The sequence below is a fragment of the Lepeophtheirus salmonis genome, chromosome 13, assembly GCF_016086655.4.
Source record: "Lepeophtheirus salmonis chromosome 13, UVic_Lsal_1.4, whole genome shotgun sequence".
NCBI lineage: Eukaryota > Metazoa > Arthropoda > Copepoda > Siphonostomatoida > Caligidae > Lepeophtheirus > Lepeophtheirus salmonis.
The window spans coordinates 47,104,780-47,120,957 of NC_052143.2; the positions used below are offsets into that span (position 1 = coordinate 47,104,780).

The following is a 16,178-nucleotide window of genomic DNA, read 5'->3' on the forward strand; positions in this document are numbered from 1 at the left end:
AAATAAATAGAAGAAAGGCCCTAAAACATCTGGTACTTAGCCTAATAAGCAAATCATACCAACTACTATTTACCTCTTATTTATCCAAGACTATCATTGTCATATTATTTCTTCACAATTTTTAAATGAATTAATTAAATATATTTCAATATACATAGTATTTTATTCCATACTGTTTTATAAAATATTATTATAAAATATACTTTTATTTTTATATAAAAGCCAATATTTCTTCATAGAAATAATAAAATGGTCAATATATAAAAATATACGACAAGGAATCAATATGAATTTGTATTCTTGCCCATTTGAAAACAGAGTATAAGTATTGTACTTGTGATAAAAATCCTGTTTATAATCGGTAAGTTCATAAAAATACTGAAAATCAACATGGTAACCTTGACATTTGAGGAATGTTTTGGTGGAGATCAGCTGCAACAAGGGAGGAGAAAGAGAAGGAATTAAACAAAAGTATAGGCAAGAATTATTCTGATGTCTTTTATGAGCACACACGAATGTTCATTCAGGTTTTGAATATAATTGAATCTATTAGTATTTTGAAAAGGAAGTTCACTACTCGGAATTAAATAATAATGACAACTGCTAAGGAAAAGAAAAGAAAAAACGGACTTATATACAGGAGTACTTTAGCACTTGAATCTGCATTATATTTTACATAGGCTAATATTCAAAAACTCGTGTTATATTTTTTTAGTAAGTGTATTGTCTATTTTATTTGTGTGAGAATAATTCTTAATTTATTGTTGGTTAATAACATTTTGGGAGAAAAAATGATAATATATATGATATTACTTTCAACGAGAATCATTTTGACTCATAATGGGTAAGAAAAACTCCATTCTTAAAATTCTATGGTTGAATGTAATAGGTCGTATTCACTATGACTATTAATATCAATCTACAGCTTAGAAAAATAATTATTTGATATCTTGTTGATTTTGTAAGTTATCCCACTTATAAAAATTTTCGATGAGGTTGCCGTCTAGAGACTGGACAGGCCACTCCATGACCTTAATGTGCTTCTTCTTTTTTAGTCACTCTTTTGTTCCCATGGTCGTAATTTTTGGGTCATTGCCGTGCTAAAAGATCCATTTTCAGTTCCCTACAGGTTATCACCCAAGATTTCTTCGAGGATGGTCCATCCTCCCTTCGATGTGCTGAAGTTGTCATCTCCCCTTCGCAGAAAAAACCTCCCAAAACATAATGTTTCTAGCCCCATTCTTGACGGTGGGGATTTTTATTTCTCCAAACACTTTTGTTTTATTCATATAATCAAATGTCCCTCGCTGTTAAAATAAACCTACCATTAAAATTATAAACCGTTCTTTTCTTTGTCAGTGGGCAAACTTACAAAATCGGCAAGCCATTAAATTACTTATTTTTTCCTCCGTAGGTCGTTTTTCAAATATTATCATAATTTATAATTGTTCATTAAATATAATACTTAACAGAGACGGATTAACGTCAATGGCATAGTATTTAATTTTAAACGTCCATTGAATCATGTTTGAGCTGCGTCCATATTATGATTATCTAATTATGACGATGTCAAGGAATGTGGAATTGTAATACTTTTAGTATTACAATTCCAATATATTATTATATACTAATCTTAAAATAAATGTTTAAATTTTAGAACCCAAGAGCTTAATTAAATATGGGTGGGATTCAATCATCAACTTCTGAATATTTTTATAATCAACAAATTCATTACTTGGCATATTTATTTATTTATAAATAGGAACTCAATCGAAATTTATTAATTTAATGATCGAAGCTTATTAATTCATTTAGCAGACTTACTTTAATTTGATAAATTATTTCTTTTTCTAGCATAATGATGTTGTCTGTTCATTTCGTACAAAAAAAAATTACAAACAAATTGTATATATTGTACAAGATATTTTATCTGAAAAGTTATTAAATTTGTATTATTTTACATTTTGCTGTCATTACTATCCAAGATAAATGTTCTTCTTTTTTAATTAAAGTATTTACAGTAACAACAAATGCATGTATTGAATTTTTAAATGTAAATAATGTGTTTCTTATATAATCTATTTGAAAAAATTTCTGTAATATTTGATGAAGATGAATTGTAGTCAAGTACATGACATCTGTTGGTCTTTTCTCTATCCATGGTATCCAAAAATGAATTTAAGATATAATGTGTCCCAGTTTATAGACATAAATAAGATCTTTTTCTGATGAACAGACCAATTCAACATAATGTTTACATGTTGTAAACTTTTTATTATGCTAATGGTTATAAATCCGCTGACGTAATAAATTCCATTTTATATTCTGGCAATTTCATCCAAGTCTGTGATATCTATATGAGAAATCCTTCATAAAAATGTTTATGAATCATCTTCCTCGTTTTGTAAAGAAGAGTTGAATGGGAAAATTTCTTTTAATTAACTTAAGGACCTAATGTCCATTTTCAATAAGGACCTCATTCCATTTCTTTGCTAAAAAATGTCTACAACTGAAAAAGTAATTACCACCACCATGTTGACGATACCTTCCGAATCTCTTTTTCAAGGGATCATAATTTAATTTTCTGAGAAATATAAGCTTAACGTGTTTTATATGTAGGAGATAAGTCCTAGGCCGATCCTTTAATTGTGTGAATTGCAGCTTGAAATGTTTCATTGGATAAACTGTTGCGTTTACTAGATATTGATTTCAATTTCAATAAATGTTGTCTGAATGAAATTAGATAATATGTTTGTGTTCTTCGATCGTTAGAAATTGTTTTTCTACTGCCATCCCTTAATTATATATGAAAATGTTTCGATGTAACTTTGCAATTCTCTGTTATTTTTACCATAATGATTTAAAGCCTCTATTGTTGATTCATAAAATTTTTAGTGATAAGTTAACTTTTTTTTTTTTTTCTATAGGATATGAATGAGTTACTTGATTAGTTAATTGTTGCGCGTATTTGATGCGCATGCTTATTTCCTTTTTGAACATAGGTTTAATCCCATCTAATTTTGTCATTTTCAAAAGACGGGAAGGCGAAATTTCTGCACCATTAGGAATTATTATATGAATATTTTTCCCCAATAATTCTACAAAGGATTTTTAATTTAAGGTGCCTTAATTGATAATTTATCGAAGTATAATTATATGAATATATATATATATAAAATATTATCTACTATTATTCAATCCGATATAATTGAAATCCATTGAATGCACGGGAATAATATTTTTTGTATAACAACTTTTAAAATTTCAAAAGGGTGTATACTCCTTCACTAAAGCACTCCCTGCTATATCATCACTGTTAATAAGTTCAAGTCTATGTATCATAATTCATAAGTTATGATATACTTGTAGTCAGTAATGAAAATCTAGTGTATTTTTTAGCTGGCCCGTTTTTTCGGAATTGGTAGTCTGAAGAAGGAATTTTCTTTTCCTCAGTAGTTGTCATTATTATTTAATTCCTGAGTAGTGAACATCATTTCCTTCATCAATTCAATAATATACAAAACCTGATTGAACATTCGTGTGTACTCATAAAAGACGGAACGTAACCCTGAGGATTTGTTGCGGAGTTATAACTGTAAGTCCTTGTTGGACTCAGAGTAGAATTGGGCATCAACATTGGAGTAATTATAGCAAATGTCCTTGTTTATATCCTTTTGTCCTTCCTCCCTTGTCACAGATGATTGTAGCATATCTAATGAATGCATCTAATGAAACGTCATGAGCATTATAAACATTCCTATTAATTATTTTTTAACTTACCGATTATACACAGGATTTTCATAACTATACTTATGCTCCGTTTTCAAAAGGGCAGGAATATAATTTCTTGTTGATCCTTTGTCATATATTTATACAATATTGACCATCTTAATATTTCTATCCATAAATTTTGGACATGTAAAAATAAAAATGTATAGTTACGCTTATAATAAAATATTACCAAGCAACATATTAAACAGTATCGAATAAAATACAATTTAGGATTTTAATATTATGAACAGGTATAAATATAGGTATAAAAATAGGTATAAACATTTTAAAAATTGTGGAGAAATAATATGACAATGATAGTCAGGAATTTCTTAATAGATAAATAGTAGTTGGTGTCACTGACTTATTTGGCTACTAACAGATAATTTTGGCCCCTTTTTCTGTTTTTTTTTTTTTTTCGTGGAAAGACTGCGTGATATATAAAGGTTACGTAATCCTATTATTAAAAGCTATTTACATATTTCATCAAGGACTACTAGAGTAATTCACATATACACAGTATAATACAGTATATTTAATTGATACTTACAATTTAGCATTGCCAGTATGTATGTATGTTCGTAACAAGGTGAAAGCGCTTATACAGCACTCTCCCCCCCCCTTCCCACACACATTAACTGAAAGCTAGCTTGCATTGAGTATCTTAATTCACATATTATTAAAGAAATAATGTTCACAAATACCTAAATAATTAAACTAAGATGCCAGCACGAAAAAAGCCAAGAACTCTTCAGGATTTATCCTTACGAAGCATTGGAGGGATTATTAAAGAGGCTTCTTATTTGATCTGTGACCAAAAAGATGAACCATCCTACCGTCAATTCAAAGCAAAGTTAATAAGAGATCTCCAAGTTCATCTCTTTCAGGACACTGTTCATATTTTTCATAAATTAATCACTAAAGAAATTCTTGTAAGTAGATCGGATTACTGATTTTTGTTTTGAACCTCCATAATCAATTTATCGAAAAAGATTGCTTTATCAGAGATTCAATACCAATATGAGAATGGAGGAGAATCAGATATGCACATTCAAAGGAATTGTTACAACCTTACAAAAGAACAGTTAGATTTGATTGAAGTACTTCGACATCCACTCGTACGAGAGATCAATATAAGTAAAGAGGTTATTATAATCAAAATGCTAAATTGCATTTATGACATGTGTATTTAGTATTTATATTTCCCCCCTTCATATACATAGTTCTTAGGCCCACGATGGAAATTACACTGGAAAGTTGTCTGTAAACTATCATCCAGATTTATAGACATGGATAATTTAGAAATTTTAAACTTGGGAAATTGGAATTGTGGAAAATTTTCACTCTTAGCAGAACATAACCAAGAAGAGGGAGAGTTTTTACGTTTTTTACCAAAGCTTATTCGTATAACTGTATCCAATGTTTCAAATAACTTCTTTCAAGCTGTTGGAAAATACTGTCCTAATCTCATTCTTCTCAAGGTATATTATCAGGTATCATATAGATAGTATTTAAACTGTCATAGTTAAATATAGGTTCATTCGTCAGATATAGGTGATCGAGTTCTCTCATGGTTATCCAAATGTAGGAAACTTCAATACGTAGAGCTCTATGAAAATCAGAATGTATCCCCTGTTGGATATGCTCAAATGCTTCGAAGTAATCCTCAATTGAAAAGTTTGGGAAGATGTGAATGTTTTGGATCTGTGCTTACAACCATTTTTGATGACAATTCAATTTATAGAAAGTAACCAACTATTTGACATTATTTCAATTTCTTTACATAATGAATACGGGATATTGCAGATCTGTTGTAAATGTACCAGAGTTCTTGAATTTAGTAGAAATTGACTCAAGCGAAAGGATCGCAACCAAAGAACTCATGTTTCTTATTCAAAATTGCCCCAAGGTGAAGAAGTTACGTATTAAATATTATCCAGATGACTACAGATTTGATGAAAAGGAATCATCCTATTTATCAGCTCTTATTGGTTTGGACCAATTAACGGATATCAGACTGATTGGTAATTAAATAAAAAATAATTATCGATAAGTTTGATATGACTAATTAATTGTACTTAAATATAATTAGGAGCTAATTTTTACAGCCATCTATTCTTTCAATTCATATACATACAGGGATGGCAATTGCTCCGAATGGAACTAACTTCTGTGGACGAACTTAACATAAATGCAATCAAAACAATGGGTGAGCATTGCTTAAACCTTGAGGTCCTCTCCTTTACTTGTTGTCATTTTCAACTTTCGAATGGAGACAAAAAAACTATAGATGACCTCACTCGTCCAGAAAAAATTTATGTTCCTGAAAGATATTTCAAAAAACTACAAAACTTGAGCTTCTTATTACTTAGTCCAGTACATCTCTGTATAGCGAAATACTGTTTAGCTCATGCTTTGGAACTGAAAAAATTAATCTTTGATCAGTATCGTAATGACATTGAAGAGCAACTATTACAATCCATTTTTGAATGGAATCCCTTGCTCCATCTAGAACACTTTGAAATAGGATCTGGTGCGGGGAAACTATCCGTTCATGCAGCAAACCTCGTAATTCAAAACTGTACGAATCTCAAATATATAGGGAAATTAGCACGGTGGGGGAAAATCACACATGATCAAATCGTAGGAATCAAAAGTGAAGCACAGAGTCGCAATTATGACTTGGTCATTGATCATGATGACACAATTTAATTTATAGAACATTTACATAATATAAAATAGGAAAATAAAAAACAAAACAAAATTGTTCTTATGAAAACATTAATATTTATTAATTGGAATCACTTCCATCAGAGTCTGAATAATTGCCTAAAAGGCCTAAGGAACCCAATCCTATTGCATGTGAAGTAGATGACTTCACGTTCTCCTCTTTCTTTACCGTAACAACTTCTGCGTTAAGTTTAGGTAACTCATGAGATACCTTCTTACTTTCCGTATTTTGGCTCGTCTGTGAAGATGATGAATCTTGGTTTTCCTCTTTCTTCACTGTTACACCCTCAGTGTTTATTGGAGGGACCTCTTGGGGTTCTTTTTTTATTTCTGGAGTTTTTTTCTTTACCAAAACCCCAATTCCTTTTTTCTTACTTGACAAACTTCCAATGCTCTTTTGCCAAGCCTCTTTTTTAATCTCTGTATCATTTTCGGGCTGAGCAAGGAAATCCGTTACTTTTTCAACTTTGGGGACCTTGAACTTGGGCTCACTCTCATCTTCCTTTATGTCCTCTTCATAGATTCGCTTGACAACTTCATCATGAGAATTGCGTCCAAAAACAGAGCGAACAAATTCCTCATCTTCGCGTTCAGACATGGCAATCTCTTCTGTTCGTTGCTTCTCATACGTTCCCAACATGTTATCAAAGTTAATTTTAAGTTCTCTTTTGTTGAGTTCTCGAAGTTCTTCAAGGGCTTCCATCCGTTCCATTTCATTTTTGGAGGCTTCTGTACGTTCTTCAAGGAGCTTCATGGGATTGTTTTTGAGTTCTTCCTGATAAGCTATAAGTAGAAGATTGTATTTATTTGAAAGGATCAGTTTGTATTAATAGCTAGTACTAAAAAGTAATAGAGGAGTAGCGCACCTTTATCCTCAAGCTCTGCCTGCTTCTCCGCTTTAGCAAGAGCCTCAAAGTTTCTGGTAGCTCCGGCCTCAAGGACGTAGTCTGTGTTTTCTGGGTCTGTTCTGAAACTGATTTCACTTAGACATGCCGTACACTTAATGTAAAATCGATAGATCCTCAGTCCTAAATGATTCATTTCATCCACATCTTCCTTTCTAGCATTGAATTTGCGACCTTTGTAAATGTATTCGCCACAAGTGGAACATCGCATATTACACGGAGCCATCAAACGTATGGTAAACGTCTTGTTTCGCGGTATCTTTGAGCGGGGGATCTTGGAGGGATCGAAATCCGGAGGATAGTACTTGTTTAACACCTTTCTTTCCGACATTTTTGCTTATTTTAACAAAAAACTTATACTATTAAGTATTAATTATTAATAAAAACTACTTTTATTAATTATTTGTGAAGCGAACCCTGATTCTGAACAAAGTAAAAATACTATTTGTTTATATATGACGTCACTGATTAGCAATAATAAAAAGGTTTCGTGGAACTAATAAGTTCCGTAAATAACGAAAACAGAAAATTATAGGGGAGACCGTGACAAGTTATCTATCATACATTGTATTATAATATACGGATTCAAAATTAACTTCATGCATAATAGAGCATTTTCACTAGTATCATAACTATGACATCTTGGGAGCTCAAAGTTCTTATTTTTAATACATACAATAGACAAATTTCCAATAAATCTTAATTAAACTCCACCAAATGGCTTAATGATTAAAAAATCACTTGCATAGAATACTACTTGATAACAATTTTAAACACTGATGCTATAATAAAATTAAAGTAATCAATACTGACAATCTCTAAAAAGGGCTAGATTTGAATAAAACTTTTTTATTTTTTTTGATAAATCGGGACGAGAAAAGTAAGATAGTTAGAGAAAAATATCGGTTCTTTCCATTATAACAGTTATTTGTATCTACAACAAGGAAACGTCATCGGATAATGATGTAATAAAATATTTTTAATACATTTCAGGTATAAGTCCTTCTATTTGGTGGTACAGTTTTGACATCCAATAGTTCACTATTTTCATTAATATCAATGAAGAAAGGGTTTTAATTGTTATAAAACTAGGTTGTTTAGCCCCCAAAATGAACAAAATCAAAATTGTGACCTCACGGGGGCTCAAAGTTGATATTTTTACAACATAAAATGGATACGTTTCCAATCAATCTTAATTAAACTCCATCAAATGGCTTTTAGCAAAAAAAAAAAAAAAAGGACATAAAATTTGCATTGTATACAACTGAATTGTAATGATAAACAGTGATATTTGAAATGAATCAGTCATATGTACTCAAAATCCCTATGAGGTGTGTAAATTTGCACTAATGTTTTTTTTTATCGATTAGGGTAATTAGATAACTAGGATAATTAGAGAAAAATATCTAACCATGTGCGTTGTAATAGTTAATTGATTGTATACAATATGGAGATAAGTTTGTATAACGATATCTCAACAAATTTTTAATACATATTGCTTAGGCTAAGATAAATAAGACAACTAGGCAGAAGACATATTTGATAGAAAGTAACTTATTCCTCATCACGTGAAATAAGTTTACCTACATAGTGCTTATATATTTGTATACTAATACACATAAAACCAACATGAGAATTATTCTTAAAATTTTACGGTCTTTCTTTTACGGTAACACCGGGAAAACCAACTCCAGTAATTAATCTGTCCTTCACTATTATTTATGAATCTGTATATCAAGTCAAGATCTCAAAAAAATTATTCTGATTTAGGGGCATCTGTATGATTTTATTGGGGGGGGGGGAAATAGTTTTTTAATAAAATTAGATTTTTTCCTCATGCCTTGATTTTATCAAATGACCTGAGTTATTTATTTTTATTTTATCAAGATACATTTGGAGGGGGGTACAACCCCTCTGGACGCCCTTGCGATTGATTAAGTTCCATTTAATATCCATTTAAGGATTAAGTGTTTTAATTTCTATAATATACCATTAAAGACGCTGATATAATTTTTAAACTTGAGGTTGAGATGTAGTGTTGTTGATTGAGGAAATAATAAATAATAAAATCGTGCCGGTGGGGGAGAGGGGTAAGGCTATGCTACTAATGAAGGGATGAAGTCTACAAAATATTACAACTTTTAGCAATTACTTAAATATAATTTTGATTTTATACTTTTTGAACCAGCTAGTAATTCAACTGAAGAATTGTTAAGAAAGTAAGCGATTGATTTTGGAAGAAATTGCTGATTAATGTCGTTATGAATTTGTAAAATTTTTGCATATGAAGGTCAAAATATTCTTTTTTTTTTGTATTGCAGATACTATAGGATACATTTGGATACAAAACATTGTATGAATAATCAGGATATTTAAAGGTATAAATTACATTTTATATAATAAATATATTTTTATTTTCAATATACAATTTGTGTCAATCGTCTTCGCCAAGTACATATTTTACTTTTTATTACAGTTTGTCAGCATGATGTAATACTTATAATTACAAATATAAGATAACAAATAAAACATTTACAGAAATAGAGCATAGCTAATAATAAAATTTAAAAAATATTTTTTTTACTATTTACTGTGTTTGATAATTAAAGTATATCATGAAATTACACAAAAAAAATTGTATAATTAATTATTATATATAAATATACTACGATGATATATAATAAAAATGGGGTGTACCAAGTCTACTCCATAGTGTTGGAATCACATGACATTTAATAAAAAAAAAAAAATTGAACTAAAATGTTTAGTTTTAGGGTCCAAAATTTCAATGTCGAAATTCTCTCTAACTGTAATCATTAGGAAAGCCGTGTTTTATGTTGATTTAATAAACAAAGGAAGATCTTCAATTTTATAAGAACAGGGTGGTTTGATAACTTTACATTTTAAAGCTATTGGCAGTGTATCATGTCTCCTCCGTAGTAAGCATCCTTACTCTCCCTATATTATTTCTAGCTACGGAGTGGGGGTTGTGTTTATTTAATTAATCTAATAGCAGCTAATTTAATGAAGCTTCATGACAGTTAGGCTTCTCTTTTTCTAAAAATTCTTCAAATTGTAGGGGTGACCACGTTAATTTTGGGTTATTTTTTTTAACATCCGGCGTTTCATATTACTTTAATCACTTGGAATCCTTATCTATATTATTCAACCAAAGTTCACCTAATCACCTAATAACTCGAGCAATACAGGAAAATCCTTCTCGTATATGATAGTTAATACCAGATTTAACTTTGACGATTGGATATCTTTGAAATAGAAAAAGTGTGAACTCCTAGAAAGGGGAAGGATGAGGGAATTCATATATCCGAATGCTTAATGGTTAAGATCTATCCAAATCAGTAATCACCATGAACTACGTAATACTTTACACGTAGTTTAACATTAATACTTGAATATTTAGTAGTTATAATACTAATATCCATTATAAAAATCATCAGTAGTATGACGTATTATTATTCAAACTCAAATATCAATAGTTGACATGCCACTCGAACAATATTACCATATATATTTTCTAAATGATCAAAGTTGTGGTTATTGCACTTACTTTATTTTTTCCCAGTATTTCCATATTTAATAATATGTTACTTGTTTTATCTCATAAAAGGCAATTCAGATAAAAAATTTAGCCTATAACCTATCTTATTACTGGATGGTGGGAATATATTTTATCACATAAGTTTTATAATTAGTCTAATATTGTATTAATGGGTATCAATCTGGATGGTAATCTGGGATTGTCTTTCCAACATTAACTTTAATATACTCAATGAGATACATAATGATCTATCAAAACAAATTCATTAACACATTTGCTCATGTGAAATTTTCTTTATTGATATGTTAGTACTTATTAATAGGCTTTTTGAGTTTCTTTCTTACAAAAATCAACACAGACAAAATAATAATATTAAAACGCTTCATGGAATATAAATTTGAACATACGAATTCAAAAATAATTCAAATTATATTCTGCAGTAGTATTTATTAATTAAATTTACTGTTTCTTAATACAAATAATACTGTCATTATGCAGGGAAGATCACTATGTACGTTGTAAATAATATCAAATAATATAAATAAAAAAGAAACTAAAAAATAACGAGGTCATCTGAGAATAATATTTGGGAGAAGAGTAGCATAGGCTGTCATGACGTTTTATTTAATTAGATGTAGCAGCTATGAGATAAAGAGAAATTTTTACACGCCCCAGTTTGTATCAAGCAAAGATATAGGCAGGATTTACTCCGATGTCGATCCTCAATTCTACTCCGAGTCCAGCAAGGTTTTACATTTATAACTGTAACATTTCATCAGTATTACTCGGGGGCGTCCATTGGATTGCATTTTGGAGAGGGCTTCATTTTTATAGAAGAGACAAATTTATCAAGCTCCTCCAGCCCACCCATGTGGACACCTCTGTTACTTCATGCACTAGTGATCAATTTATAGTTTATACTTATGTGCTCTCTCTTTAAGAATAAAAGAACAATGATAACAGCTTTGGGAAATAAAAACAAATATTCAGGTAGAAACCACAAAAATCCTTGCATAATCCATTAATTACTATACTATTTAATTCATGCATTATCATCTTATTTTCATCTATTACTAAGGTTAATTTTATTTATATTAATCTTGCAATTATGTATATTATTTTCATTGGATAATAATATAATCAAAATATCCCTCAATTCCTGTTGATTTATATTTGTGACTCGTTTGTCTTTTTAAGAAGCATCAATTGTAAGAATATGAAGAATGCTATATTTTGATATTAATAATTATTTTTGGAATTTAACACAATTTATTATATACCCATACTTTAAGTGTGTTTATTGAATTGAATCACATAATAATCAATTAATGATTTTCTAGCTAGAGAAATGTGTTTGTGATCTATGAGAGGATTTACCGTTGATTCTTTGGAATTCAAAAAAAAAAAAAACCAAAAAAGTATGTACTTGATTGTTATGTTTGCATACAAGACAAGGTGCCCCTCCTCATGTCTCGAAGGCGAGCGTTCTAAGAATTTGATATCTATTTATAGCGGTTAGCTCATCCACGATACATAGAATACTTATAAGATAAAAAATAAGAAAAATGGTTTCACTTAAGTAAATATCATCAAACCATGAGGACATATAGCAAAATACTCATTTCTGCCGCGATAGTATTATTTGCAACTGGTAAGAAACCTACAGTTTTCTCAAATAAATTATTCCCATATAAATAATGTTATATCATAGTTATTTTTGCGGAAGACGATTACGTTTGCGATGATTCCAACTCGGCTGTGACTAATAACTGCATGGGGTGTATATGTCAAGCCAGTTCTTCTTGCAATCAAGTAAGGCTTCAAGTCATTGATAAATTAACTCTATTGTGCATTGATTCATTATTAGACTATTGGTTGTATTAGCGGGAATTCTCTTTGTGGTCCATTTCTGATTTCAAAACCTTTTTGGCTTGATGCTGGAGCATGTGCATTGAATGGTGATAATCCATCATCCCCTACAGGTAAAATGATCATTTTTTTTTTAAATTTAGTGATGTCTGAGTGCAATAAAAAAGAAGTTATAAAATCTATCTTAAATTATTTAATATTTTTGCCTCAATAATTTTTTCTAATTTTAGCATACATAAATTGTGCTAATGATATAGCATGTGCTGCAAAAACCATTCGTTCCTACGTAAATCGATTCCAAAAGGATTGTAATGGGGATCAAGTTGAGACATGCGAGGACTTTGCTATGATACATAAAAACGGTGGATGGAACTGTGGAAACAATATTGACAACACTGACTACGGAATGTTTTTTACAGAATGCAAAGACAATATATTATCAAGTGGGGGAAGTCTTTGAAAAGAGATTCAGTCTGAAGAATTTAGTTTATTATATCAACTGTTACTATTTTGACTTACTATCTAATTTTCATTATCAAATAATGTGGTTTTATGTGCCATAAAAACAAGGATTGTTTTTGAATTCATAATTACTTGGACAATTTAATTTAGTTTTGCTTTACCTTGTGGTATTCAATATGATTGAAGCTTAAAAGGAGTGCTTTTATTGATATTATAAAAATATTGAATAAGGAATGGGATTTTGCATATTTTTGTTATCATGAAAAATATTATAGAAAAAGAAAGTTTATGGATGGATTTAAAGCAGGCCTTTTCGAATTAAATAATGTTTAAAAAATTTAAAGAAGTGTTAAAAGCTAAACTACCATTTATTTATCTTTATAAAGAAGCGCTTTGTAAAGTTGCAATATTATTATTGATATTAATAAAAAGGTGGAAATTAAAGCATAAGAAACAGTGGAAACATTTAAAGTTTTGTCTCACACAGTTTTGAAGATCATATTAGGTAGTTGACGTCCCCTTTTGTCCATATTGAATAAACCGAACATCGGTATTTCAATAACCGTTGATCCTTTGTTTCTCTTTAAATAACTTTTCATCGAGAGTTTTTAAAAGAATAATAATTTTTATACTTAAAGATGCAGAATTTAATTGACATCATATCATATTTTTTAGTTAGTTATTAACGATTATGCAAAGGTCATATAAATTTTTGTTTTTCCAAAATCAATTCGGTTTTCATCGTCCAATTTAGACAAATTGCACCAATTTAGAATTCTTGTGTAACACAAAATCTGATAGGATCAACTATAGCTCTCTAGCATTATTGTTCGTGGAGTTATACTCGTTTATTTTTATTTTTTTGCAAATTTTAAATTATCAAAAAGAATTGAAAAAATCGTTTTTTGTATATTAGAAATTTAATGAATTAACTGATTTTCATAAATCGCACTAGTAAAAGTCAGGAGTTATATTTCAATTAGTTTGTTTAATAAAATAATATGTCAAATCATCTTTGGGCAATATTTAATTTCGACGTCAAACACACGTACCTCACCACTCCAACGTGTGATAGGAACTGACTGTATTTCCATGAAAAACTCGCCTCTAGAATAAAACGTCACCCATCTTGCTAAGACTCCTACAGCTTGATTGTTACCCATTATAAAAAAGTAAGTGATCCTACCACACCCGGTAAAATGCACTGTAAATAAAATTTGTTATTCTTGAATGGATATCTACCTGTTTAGGGGCTATTAAATATAGATAATTTGCTTCATTGAGTCGTGATAATCTTTCTATGATGTAAATTTGGGATTATAGAGATTTGTTATCGAAAAATAATTAGATTTATATCTCATATGCTAAAGATTTAGTTTCACATACTTTTAGCACTCCCAATAAAAATCATTTGTCTGAAAACCACAGTTTTTTAAAATTAGTTATTTATACGCTGACTGAAGTAATTGTATAAAATTGTTTACCAAGAAAAATACATTTAAGTAATGAACAAGTATTATGATATTTTATCTTTAGTAATAACAAAGAAAATTAGTTCTTTTTTCAATTTGGCTTGTATAAAGTGATGATTGGAAGGAGCTATTTTACGTGGATGAGTAATTAATAAACAATTAATTTTTACAAAAAACAAGACAAGAACAAAAAACACACTAAAATTTACAGTTTTATTAGGATAATTTAAAGTGATTGGTGTTGTTTTATTTTTATTGAAAGGTTTTACTATATTATATTGACAAATCAATATTTTACAATTTGGCGGAAAAGTATTTCCCCTTTATTGCAAGATTCTACGGGAACTATTCAACAGTCCATTTTGGGCCCATATCCTCTTCCTCTAATTTCTGTTTTCAAAATCTGGCTCCCTCAAATATTCGCATCATATATACATAATTTTACTTTCAAAAATCGATTGTAATGGAGAAGGTTTTTTGTAGATGGATTTTCTATCGAAAAATATCATCAAGAAATGATCAAAAGCTGTTGTGTATTCCAACTAGAATCCAAATTTTTGATTTTTATTTCTCCCCTGTAAAGAAAAATGAGCATTTTCTCACAAAAAAAAATATTTTCCCCTAAAAAAGTCAAAGTGAGGATTTTCTTTTGAAAAAATCCAAGGTCTAGTCATTAAATAAAGTTTAATCAAGCTAAGGGGTATTCTTTATATAAATGGTCTAAATATGATGTTTAAAAAAAATATTTTCTCAAAGAATTTGTTATCCCTAAAATTATTGAATGTTTAAGGACTAACAATACATTAATACAAAAATAATATTAAAATGTGAGTCATTAAGAAAAATATTATATTTTTATAAAAACTTATCGATATTAAAGCGTCATTATCATTCGCATAATTGTTAAGTTGGTATAAATATATACACTCAGCAAAACTTATATATGTAGTATTGATATGCAATTACAAAATACTACAGAGAAGGAACCCAAAACTTGGAGTAGAATGACTAAATTAGGGAAAAAGTGATTATTATTGTACCAGGAAAAGACAATAATATGTTTAAAGACAATATTTGCTATATTTTTTTATTGATTTAATCCTCCTTCATAAGAATAGCAGACTGTACACGACGGCGAAAATTATTTTTCAAATTTTCAAAAACGAATTTGTATTAATCAAACTATACTTAATTCGTTATGTATGTCACTTTGAACAATGCATATTCACTTAAACAGAATGGGGATTCAAAACTTGCAGTAGCATGACTACAGAACGAAAACAGTTATATAATGAAGAAAAAACAATTAAAAAAAAATTGTGATATGTTTCAAAACTTTATTTTGTATTCAATATGTCCTCCTTTACAAGTAAAAACAGCCTTCACACGCCGGCGAAGAGATTGATAGCT

At 29.6% G+C, this 16,178-nt stretch overlaps 3 protein-coding genes and 1 long non-coding RNA gene across 5 annotated transcripts; 2 read left to right on the forward strand and 2 right to left on the reverse strand.

Moving 5' to 3' along the window:
• Window positions 1-3,108: 3,108 nt before the first annotated feature.
• LOC139906926 (uncharacterized) lies at window positions 3,109-4,570 on the reverse strand. The gene is made up of 3 exons (XR_011783140.1): window positions 4,476-4,570; window positions 3,781-3,897; window positions 3,109-3,725 (listed from the first exon to the last, which is right to left on the reverse strand). It is a non-coding gene; the product is annotated as an uncharacterized lncRNA (long non-coding RNA).
• On the forward strand, window positions 4,231-6,535 carry LOC121127750 (uncharacterized). Of its 2 annotated transcripts, none has more exons than XM_040723230.2 (6): window positions 4,231-4,703; window positions 4,764-4,916; window positions 4,995-5,252; window positions 5,307-5,518; window positions 5,578-5,795; window positions 5,864-6,535. In XM_040723230.2, the coding sequence occupies exons 1-6, from the start codon at window positions 4,494-4,496 to the stop codon at window positions 6,481-6,483; spliced, it is 1,671 nt and encodes a 556-aa protein (XP_040579164.1). In that variant the 5' UTR covers window positions 4,231-4,493; the 3' UTR covers window positions 6,484-6,535. The 2 variants fall into 2 exon arrangements, with proteins under 2 accessions (XP_040579164.1, XP_040579165.1); XM_040723231.2 differs by having other exon boundaries at window positions 4,290-4,703; window positions 5,911-6,535.
• LOC121127751 (splicing factor YJU2) lies at window positions 6,447-7,877 on the reverse strand. The gene is made up of 2 exons (XM_040723233.2): window positions 7,368-7,877; window positions 6,447-7,284 (listed from the first exon to the last, which is right to left on the reverse strand). The coding sequence occupies exons 1-2, from the start codon at window positions 7,735-7,737 to the stop codon at window positions 6,563-6,565; spliced, it is 1,092 nt and encodes a 363-aa protein (XP_040579167.1). The 5' UTR covers window positions 7,738-7,877; the 3' UTR covers window positions 6,447-6,562.
• A 3,727-nt stretch (window positions 7,878-11,604) lies between these two features.
• Window positions 11,605-13,530, forward strand: LOC121128089 (lysozyme). The gene is made up of 5 exons (XM_040723655.2): window positions 11,605-11,955; window positions 12,306-12,616; window positions 12,677-12,777; window positions 12,833-12,947; window positions 13,065-13,530. The coding sequence occupies exons 2-5, from the start codon at window positions 12,562-12,564 to the stop codon at window positions 13,292-13,294; spliced, it is 501 nt and encodes a 166-aa protein (XP_040579589.1). The 5' UTR covers window positions 11,605-11,955; window positions 12,306-12,561; the 3' UTR covers window positions 13,295-13,530.
• The last annotated feature ends 2,648 nt before the right edge of the window (window positions 13,531-16,178 follow it).

Coding starts and splice junctions, on each gene's coding strand:
- LOC121127750 (XM_040723230.2), top strand. CDS start 4,494: ATGCCAGCACGAAAAAAGCCAAGAACTCTTCAGGATTTATCCTTACGA. Junction 5,253..5,306: donor CTAATCTCATTCTTCTCAAG/GTATATTATCAG, acceptor AGTTAAATATAG/GTTCATTCGTCAGATATAGG. Junction 5,519..5,577: donor GACAATTCAATTTATAGAAA/GTAACCAACTAT, acceptor GGGATATTGCAG/ATCTGTTGTAAATGTACCAG.
- LOC121127751 (XM_040723233.2), bottom strand. CDS start 7,737: ATGTCGGAAAGAAAGGTGTTAAACAAGTACTATCCTCCGGATTTCGAT. Junction 7,285..7,367: donor GGCAGAGCTTGAGGATAAAG/GTGCGCTACTCC, acceptor TTCTACTTATAG/CTTATCAGGAAGAACTCAAA.
- LOC121128089 (XM_040723655.2), top strand. CDS start 12,562: ATGAGGACATATAGCAAAATACTCATTTCTGCCGCGATAGTATTATTT. Junction 12,778..12,832: donor CCAGTTCTTCTTGCAATCAA/GTAAGGCTTCAA, acceptor ATTCATTATTAG/ACTATTGGTTGTATTAGCGG. Junction 12,948..13,064: donor TAATCCATCATCCCCTACAG/GTAAAATGATCA, acceptor TTCTAATTTTAG/CATACATAAATTGTGCTAAT.